General features: G+C 36.4%; 1 protein-coding gene across 1 annotated transcript; it reads right to left on the bottom strand.

Moving 5' to 3' along the window:
• Positions 1-4,721: 4,721 nt before the first annotated feature.
• On the bottom strand, positions 4,722-10,019 carry LOC135684706 (tubulin-specific chaperone cofactor E-like protein). Its single transcript, XM_065200343.2, has 4 exons — positions 9,755-10,019; positions 7,462-7,619; positions 6,692-6,888; positions 4,722-6,127 (listed from the first exon to the last, which is right to left on the bottom strand). Exons 1-4 carry the CDS (start codon positions 9,864-9,866, stop codon positions 5,317-5,319), a joined length of 1,278 nt encoding a protein of 425 aa, XP_065056415.2. The 5' UTR covers positions 9,867-10,019; the 3' UTR covers positions 4,722-5,316.
• Between the last annotated feature and the right edge of the window lies 1 nt (position 10,020).

Genomic DNA, 10,020 nt, shown 5'->3' with positions numbered 1-10,020 from the left:
CAGGGCCTTTATAAAAACGCGGTCAAAGGCTAGGGCTATGGGCCAAAGTTCCATCTCCGAAGGATAATGGGAAGGGCGAGTATGTTCTAACCAATCAGCGCGAGAGCGGGAAAATTGTACCTGAGTCATATCCTACAGTCATCTATGAAAGTTTTGGTAATCGAAGGGTAGCAAATGATTGCGAAAAATGATTCGAAATTTCTAGTGGTACAGAAATTTAAAATGGCTTTGAATAGAGCAAATATTTTGAAAAGTACATATGTCACATAAGCAGTTGGCTAAAAAATCAAAAGTGTTTGGAGTGGAATTCCATTGTTTTGTGACTTTTCAGTTCTTCTTAATAAATTTTTACTGCTGTAAAAATTCACCCTCAATTCCATGCTTTGTGCTAAACAAATAAGATAATTGTATTGCATTAGCCAATCATGTTCACGACACATGCCCTTTAGACATCAGAATATTAATCGAAAACTCTAAGCTAAGAAAAATAAAGAAAAATTTGGACTAATGGACACCGTAAAAATCAACAGATACTGTGAACATCGCTGCAAACAACAAAACTCTGAACGAAAACGTAGTTCAGCAAGGTCGATACCTCAGAGAACGAACAAACAAAATTATTTTCAGGATTTACTGATTTCAACCATGGAGTGATTTGCTCCTCAGATTTTGTCAGATAAAAGTCGAATCTTCAAGGGCCAAATTTGGTTTTAGAAATTGGTCAATATTGGTCATAAATTATTTCTTTATTTGATATTGAAGACCGGGACAGTGTCAATTTTGTGCCTATCACCAGACCAGAAAATATTGTACTAGATTTGAAAATTTTTATGGTTATGTTGCATAAGGTAATGAATGAGATCTTATTACGCTAAAAAGAATTCAATTTCCGGCAAATTTAAATCATTAGATTATAAAAACGTTTTCTCTTCGGCGGCAACCATGGTGCCGCCTTAGGAAGTAGAATTATTCTACCCTGTGATAGCATGGGTTGCTGGCTGGGGAGACAACGGCTTTGACCGAGGTTTCTGGAACTTCACAGGCAATGATACCGCAAATCAACTACGAATCAAAATACCAGCATATCGAGTCCTTGGTTATTCGCTAGAAAAATAAAGCCTTGGATAAAGCTCACAGTCCATTCGAACGGTTGCATACAGTGACAAGAAAATGAATTCTACCACAATAAAATTCTATCAACAGTTGAAGGAGAAGTCATGTCTTTTTTATTCAAACTCGCTCATTTAAGGGCCGATGGTGCTTTAATTGTTTTCCAAGAGCTACTCTGATCATGCAATGAGAGTGAATCGTGTTAACCCATATTTTAACTTCAATGTATACTTGTATATAACTGTATCGAAATAGTTCTGATGTTACTTTTGTCTCCGTATTGAACAATTTTTTGTCAAATTTAGGAATATGGCATACCAGTAATGCATGCACCTATTCTGTTAATCTCCAGATCTGAAAAAGCTGGATGTATCGTTTCCTTCTATTTTGATAACTGAAATATCGTCCGTAATTGTGATGATTGAGTGTTAGAGGTATCTACTCACGCTCGGCATGTAAATGATGCTTAATATTGCACTCTCTAGCAGCTGCTGTCACAAAATACAGTGAATGATAACATCTTTCATGTACATACTTGTATATTATCTAACACTGGCATATTTTCATACCTGATCACATTTCAGAAAAGCTCTTCAAATTGCGAAAGTTGTCGAGCATGCTAACAGAAGCTCCACGTCAGTAGAGCCTTTTGAAGATTAATTGCTTCTAGAATGTTTTACTTTTGCTGGCATTTGTGCTCAATCATCTCATTTCATTTTCATTTCATTTTATATTCTTTATACAGAAAAATCAGTGATGTGCCTACATCGAATAGAGAGAACTTGGGAATCAACAAACATGGCCAGGGTGTTAAAACCCCTAGCCCTTCCTCCCTTCACGATCATATTTCCAAAACTGGACACGTAGCTTCTGTTGAAGATTTTTCGATTCTCTCCAAAACAAACAACTCCTTTGATCTACTTATTCATAAAAGCCCCCTCATACACAGGGACAGACCTTCGCGCAATTCCCAACAGTCCTCTATTCCCATGATTTTGTTCTGACTTTCTTTCCCGCATTGTTTTCTTTGTTTGGCCTTTATTCCTTGTTTATTTCTCTAGGTTGTTTATTCCTTGTGTTATCTCTTGCGTCCTTATTGCTCCTCCAGCGTACTTCTTTAACACATGATTTACGATCACCTTTGTTTAGCTCTTTCGTATTTAAGTTGATTTTTTCTCGCCTGTAATTATACTGAAGATGACTCTAGCCAGAGTCGAAACGTTTAATCTAATTTAATAGACTTGTCGAAATTGCCTAAATTGGAACTGTCTTAATGTCTTAATGGATTTGTCCTAATTGGAATTGTCCACGATGTAACAAGAAGCTGACGAACACATGATGTCTTTTTTTCATCGTCGTACTGGTTATTGATTTCATTATTAAGCTGCGTTTCCTGAAATCTCAATCTAAAAAATGTATCCAATGGCTTCATGTACCCAAATCAAGTACAAAAACTAAAGTTAGGCACTTTGCTCGATTGTTGTGGAAAATTCCCTACTCTACTTAAGTTTGCGATTTTCTGTGTCAGAACGATTTTCTGTGTCACGATTTTCTGTGCACATATTATATTTACCAATATCATTTACATCTGACCTGAAAAATATGTACGTGTCTATAATAGCCATGTTAAGAGCCTTGTCAAACATCTGTAAAAATTGGCATCCAGTTCTCAACGTTTAAGCAAAAGCTTTTGGATATAATGTCTAATAATTGTAGATCTTCGTTCACAAATCGATCTTCAGTATGTTAGATTAGATGCCATTGTCAAATATTGATACTATTTTGGACAAACAGTTTAAAATACACATCCTTCTGGTAAGCAACCTTTGATTAACAACTCTTATAAAGTACTACATGGAAGTCGCCCAGACATCACTTGTTAAAATAGAACACAAAATCAGCAGGACCTTTATCTCAAACTAGCATTACCTCTTCATCATGATCAACTGTTTACTATCTAAAGATATTCTCTTGATGACTGAGATCAAAATCTGTCAAGATTTGAACAAGGCCCACTTGGTCTGCTAGCCATCCTTTAAATATGATGCCAGGCCAGACCACTATTATCCACGAAATTCGAACCAAATTAAAATTACATTAGATAAATCATTTACAGAATCATAATATAATTTCATTATGATTTCACTAGGCGCTTCCGTATCTTTCACAATTAAATGGAAATCTTACACTTCTTTTAATTCTGAACTTTCTCAAAAACTTTGCTTCCTCATCTCAAATTCTTCCTTCTCTAGACTACCGCTCTCATGTTTTAGATGGCTCTCATTTATCTTCTTTGTATCATGTGCCTCATCAACAACTCTAGCCCTTCAAAGTCTCTCCAACCACTCCCTCTTCGATGTTATGTTACTGACGCTGACCTTTCAATCTTTTACAGATACTACCGTGGATATTGTTCCCAGGGAACCAGAGTAATTATTCCTGGTCCTCTGGCACATTTCTGAAACACCAGAAGCCTTTTCCCGTCTTCACCCTTCTCGGGTACCCTTACCAAATCTACGAGCTATTTCCTACAGAAGAACAATTTATCATCTTTTTTCTGTTCGTGCTCTTTTAACTTTTCTTTCTATAAACAACCTTGATCTTTCTTTTAAACGAGTCCTAGAAAATTCACAAATTTAAAAAATTTTAGTGCGAAATATGATGTCAATTTGTGGAACAAGTCACAAAAGGGAAAATTTTCAACCCCAAGTAAGTCTCAACTCTACTGTATTGACTTCAATCATAAATCTTGTTCGCTTTAGGAATCTTAATGATAGCTAAACTGAAATATGTAGATGACTTTTTTGCTGGAAAAAGGTGATTTTTTAAGGGTTGGAAAATTTTCGTTAGAATTCCAAAACATGGTTGAGAGTTATTGTTAGCAGAATTTTCGAGTAACAAAATCAAAGACCTTATTGTCCTGTTAGGAAACTTACTACAAACCTACCCAGTTTTATGTTGACATCTCTGCTACAAAAAAGATGATTCTTGGAGCCTACAGTGCCCAAACAGATGGTGTTGAGATGACCATCCCACCCCCTAGTTAAATGTTGACACCTCTGCTACTAAAATACATACGCTCCAACTTCAAATGGTAGGGGTGGAGGGGTAAATTTTAGACAGTACATGGATGCTATCGCGGAGACTGTCTTAATAACTTTGTCCAAGGTTGTAGACTATCTTAGGTTGCGTTTACACGATACTAGATTACTCACGTATCGAATTACTTTTCATATCGGATAGGGTGTGCGTCTCCACGGCTCCATAATAATCAGAAAAGTCCCTTACAACTTTTGCGGAGTGAATTAACTGGTATGTCCGATACATACGTCCGGAGAATCTGGTACGCTTTGGCTCCAGAACCTCGAAGAAGTATGCTGCACATTGAATAGTGGAGCTTTGTCGTGTAAACAGAATGGAAACATCATGAAGTCAATCCGGTATCGTGTGAACGCAGTCTAAACAGTGAGCTTTCATATCGGATTGCTGAGACCAATCTGATATCCGGTATCGTGTAAACGCAGCCCAGTGTTTCAATGGCGCTGTTTATTGAGTGACTTGGCGTGTATTAGTTTCGCTAGACAAAGTTTCACCAAAAGAAAAGAGACAAATAATACTTTCCCATTCATTCACACAATTTCTAAATACATTCTAATTAAAAAACATGATTAGAGAAAACCACTCTTGTCTACCTGACAAAATAGTCACTGTTATTATATTAAAAAAATAAACACTCGTTTGATATCTACGAAAAAAACCATAAAGAAGACAGAAAAATATACAGAACGTTTTTGACAATAGAGAAGACTACACAGAGCACGTCAAAAACCGTGGGTAAGGTAGAGGGAAAAAAATTGTATCTTACACTCAACTCCTAACTCTATTTTGAATGATATCATTGTTCGATTACATAAACCCGTAAACCGGTCTCAAATTAGCATCAAAATAATATGTAAATAGGCCACTGTCAATAAAATTATTACCCTTATCACAATATATATATACATCACTATACCATTTGGAAATCCCCGCAGGCAACTTTACGATAATAGATTGGTAATGTCCATGAAGCTATCCCTTCCAATGTCCTTTTTGCACTTCTGCTTATGTTTTAGCAAAAGAAATAATTACATCAAAAACTGGGATATAGTCGTGTTAGTAAAAAGAAGGAGCATATACCTCAAACTTTCACTATTCTGGCAAACTTTACATTCTAACCTTTTGCAACTCCTGCACCAAAATTTCGTCGCCATCTCTCATTCGGTAGTTGGAAAGCCATTGCCTAGACTGGTTCATCTCAACGGGTTGCCCACACGAAATGAAAAACATTCGGAATTCCTTCGGTTTGAGATCAACTTTTCGGCATATAATGCGCTTAAAATCCCTAACGTTCATAGAAAGATCCACCAAAAGTTTGGTGAGTTCCTGGTCTTCTTTAAACAACTTCACTTGCACATAATCTTTACGGCTTAAATCGACCTCTGCAAGCCTGTCAAGCTGGCCATGCATTTTTACAAGCTCGTGATAGCGTTCTGGTGGATTATCGCTATTCATATAATACCTGATGAACACTCTTTCAGCATCTTCCCGTTCGTTCTCATCGATTTTGCTTCCATTCAGCTTTTTTATATTCGGCAGCCTCGAAATAAATAACTGCCTCTTTTTTGCCTCTTCTTCGTCTTTTCCTAACGGAACCCCGACCAATCGCAAGTCCGTCAAAACAGGAAACTTACAAATTTCATCCAAGGACTCCCAGCCATTGATCTCTGTTTTGCTAAGACTGAGTGTTTCAAGCTGCGGGAAAAATCTTGAGTCGTCTTCTAACTCCACTCCCTTTATGAAATTTTCACAGAGAATCAAAGTTTTAAGACTGGGGAAAATTTTTCCAATTCTCATAACATCCTGCCAGTCATCAAGATCATTGCTATTGAAGTGGAGTTTTGTAACCTTGGGAAATGTAGATGGCCATTCCACAACATGTCCGTAAGAATTTAGGCTCAGGTGGAGCTCTTCAATCCTGAAAATAAAGAGAATGGTCAACGATCTCGAAAAGAAAAAGTTATGGGAGCTAAGAAAAAAGTATATACTGTAGCTGCCAAAAAATGTGATCTATTAAGTTGGACAGGAAGGATTTTGTGGACACTAAAAAGTTTAAGGAAGAAAGTAGAGTAGTGGGGGAGGGGTGGGAGGGAGAGGGGGTGGGGTGCTAAAATAAATTGTAAAGAAGCTGGCTAAGCTGATCAAGTTGTGGCCAAAAAAAGTATTCGAAAGTTTGCTTTAAATATTGAAAATCAGCTACAATAAATCAGAAAAACTTAAATAAGTCCCACGTCTTATTCCTAGAATCTTACGTACTTCTCGCTGAATGGTTAACGTTTTCGTCATCATATCCTATTCTAGTCGACGTACCCAGAAAATTAAGAATTTGTATCGCAAGTAAGGCTCCCTTCCGTATCTTTCGGTAGCAACTTTCATTACTTAAAAGAATTTCTCCAAAATGGCCATTTAATGCAATCATCTGATCATGCAATGGAAAATTATTGAAGCAAAAAACACACGGAAACATTCGTAACATACGTACTCTGGGAAGAAAGACAGGATTTTGAAGATGATCTCGAAAGGCAGCTTTGTGTTGTTGAGAACCAGGTTCTTTAGTTTTGGGACTGGGTTATTTTGCGTGATACTCCTTATCCTTTCTTCATCAAAATAAAAATGAAATGGATTTGAGCTGAGGTTCAAAAATTTCAATTTAGGAAGCTGGCAAATTATTTTGAATACCTGAAAAGTAAAAACACGAACAAAATAACGTATAGAAAAATCAGGTTTTAAAGCAAAGACCTCAAAAGTACATTTTCATTCACAAGATTCTTTGAGAAGGACATTGAACTTTAGCACGGTAAACTCCGTTTACAGTCAATCCGCTTAAAATTATACTACTGGTTACAGTCACAAAGATTTTCGGCCCAAATACTCAAAGGTGTTTAATAAACCTCCGTTTACAGTAACACTCCGCTTACAGTCACAGCCTTTCAAGCAACATTTTTTACGAGTTTACAAGATTATATGAGGTTGTTCAGAATGGCAGATATCTTTGGTAAAACTACAAATTGTTTATTACATAATTGGCAAAAAAGACTGCGACAGAAAATGTAAGGAAGGGTATCCATTTATAAGATAATTAAGAGTTTCTATCTATTTCATATACTATATCATTACGCAGCACACGGAATTTCAAGACAGTCTTCTCCTCTGTAGACACAGTCTTTCAGCTATGGCAATAGATTTGTACAAACTATGTCTTTTAAAGGTGGCAGGTGTGGCCAGAATTTACTTAATAAACATTGGACAAACCTGTTCCCAGCATTGAATAAAGTTCTTTGTCAAGTCTAGCTCAACCAGATTTGGGCATATCTCAGAGATTTCTCCAGCCTCACCTGCACTACCAACTTTACAGCCATCAAGAGCAAGAATCTGTCTTTGATGATGGCCTTGCTTGTTGATCAAGGCAGCTAATGAGAAAAATTTGCAAATGTCAATGTAACTCTATTGGAAATTCTATAAGCTACCTATTGGAAATTCTTAATGGGGGCCTCGCCACCTTGGCAGCTTTCTAACACAAAAAATTGATCTGGAAAACAATAAAAGAGTTTAATTTTCCATTTGGGATACTCTGTAAGCAATTGAGACCCCCTATCTATATCATCAAAATCAGAATTGGTCAATAAAGGCAATATTAAGATTTTCAATAACTTCAGTTTCAGTAAGCCAATGCAGTTAAGAGTAACTTCATCTTTGAATATGTGATTTACAAACACACGCCACCCAAACTATACCTGTAGGAGATATTCACTTTTAAGGATTAGGAAGAAAGGAGTACTCAGAATTAGGTTTTTTTGTACATATAGCATGATGAAAAACTGAGTAAATAAGAAAATGACAGGGTTTCTGTAACAGACTGCTACATAAGGAATGCCAGTTTTTCTGCAATGGTCATATCATATTATTGTTGGTTGAAGCTACTAATTGTGGTTGACCAAGAGTAATATGCAATACAATTTTACAAATCTCCTTCCTGGCCTTTCGAATGATCTGCAGCATTAACAATTCAACAACTGTGTCCTAATAGAAGGGTAGAAATGGGTACTGTTTCATTTCAAAACAAATACATTTGATATCCTTGACAGTGTGAATAAGAATGCACCAGGTTTGAAGACAAAATGTTGAAACTAGGCTTGAGAAGAAGAAGAAGGGGTTTCAGGGCTTGCCACTGAAAATTCTCTAAAAAATTGTACCCGAAACATCTGAAAAACATAATTTCATAAAGACTGATTACAAAATCAACACTCATTAGTGCTGCTGGTCATTTACTTATGCTATTAAAATATCTGAAAATAACAGGAATATTCAGAAAATAATGGGTACCATCTTGGCTTACTATTTGCAGCTATCTGAAATTATTTAATGGAATGTTCCTGGGTTGGATGGAGAGCTGCTGTGACAGCCAATTGATGCCAGAAAACTAAAACCTTTCAATTTCCTGTCTTCATTTATCACATCTGACATCTTTTTCTCATGTTTCAAGGACTTTGTGTTTTGGCATGACAGTAAACTTTATTGCCAGCAGTTGCAAGAATTCAGATATCCTGCAACCTTTTGATTTTGAGAAACAATGTTATCAAGTAATAGGTTAAGTGTCAGCAAAAAGTATCAGTGTCGTAGGTAAGAATTTCAAGGGTGGGGCAGAAATTAAGAAAAGGGTTCAGTTCTTAGAGTAGGGTTTGAGGGCAGAAAGGGCACAGCTTTGTAGCCCACAGGCACGCTGCTGCCTTGGTATTACTTGCAAAAGTACCAAAATCTTTTTTAACTGAATTCTTTTATTTGTTAGGGGGGCTGAGACACCCCCCAATAGCCCAAGTAGTTTTGTCCTTGTTTATGTTACGTTACAGACTCCTTTCTCGGATTCAAGCAATTTGTATCTTCACATTTGGCAAAGATGGATAACAGAAATGGAACCTTCATGTTGAAATTAGTCTGTGCCAAAAATTTCAAATTTTTTGGGCCGTCAGGCTGTGAATTACCCGTAGATAGCGAGATACAAAATTGATGACGTCAACTTGAATCCATCAATTGGCACCTTGATCACAATGAGTGGGTCAAAATCACTGTCAAATAATACCATTGACTATAAATCAAAGTTGTGTTAGTCACTGCTTTTTATGCGGTTTGCTGTGTGTTTTCTTTCGTATTTTGCAATATTTTAACAAGATTTCATGAAACGAGAATATGATTTTTGATTTTTAGAGAACAATTACCCCACTTGTTTACGGCACGAGGGATAACTGTGCTGTGAAGGGGAGCAAGGAAAATTTATGTACAATATGTTTAAGAATAAAACAAAATACGTGACCTGAATAATTTGAAAACTGGTTAAATGTACTATTTTCTATGTTTAATTAAAACTGCTTCACTTAAAAACCCACTCCGGGATTTCGGGTTTTGACGTAATAATGTCACAACAACAGTAACAACTGGGAGTCAAGAACGTAAGAATATTGTAAAGTTGATTCATAAAAAAATACTTTTTAAAACAATTTTTATTGATTTGATTAGTTATTAAATTCAAATAAAGAAAATATTGTTATACCTCTTCGTTTGGGAGAGAGCTGGATGTTGTCAAACAATTTTGGTTCGTAGTCAGCATACTTGCTGTTCAAAGCATCAGCAAAAGTTAACGGTTCGGCAGCTTCCTCGACCATTTTATCAAATTATATCTTTCAGTTCGGTCAGTGCAATAGAAAGTTCTTGCGATCAGGTGCATACGGCGAGGGATCACCTCCTAACAATAGCGCACCAGAATTTACACCAAGAATATCTTCTCTTGATTTGGGTACTGCTTCATAAAATAACAAT

The sequence above is a fragment of the Rhopilema esculentum genome, chromosome 21 (assembly GCF_057945365.1).
Source record: "Rhopilema esculentum isolate cy_ngs chromosome 21, ASM5794536v1, whole genome shotgun sequence".
Taxonomy (NCBI): Eukaryota; Metazoa; Cnidaria; class Scyphozoa; order Rhizostomeae; family Rhizostomatidae; genus Rhopilema; species Rhopilema esculentum.
Note: the sequence above shows the minus strand (reverse complement) of the source record. Positions and strands in the feature narration are given on the sequence as shown.

Bases quoted from the DNA above. Each gene is read 5' to 3' on its own strand.
- LOC135684706 (XM_065200343.2), bottom strand. From the start codon at position 9,866: ATGGTCGAGGAAGCTGCCGAACCGTTAACTTTTGCTGATGCTTTGAAC. The intron at 6,889-7,461 runs GTTTGTCCAATG...TTTACTTTTCAG, and splicing joins TTATTCAATGCTGGGAACAG to GTATTCAAAATAATTTGCCA. The intron at 6,128-6,691 runs GTACGTATGTTA...CTTTATTTTCAG, and splicing joins ATCCTGTCTTTCTTCCCAGA to GATTGAAGAGCTCCACCTGA.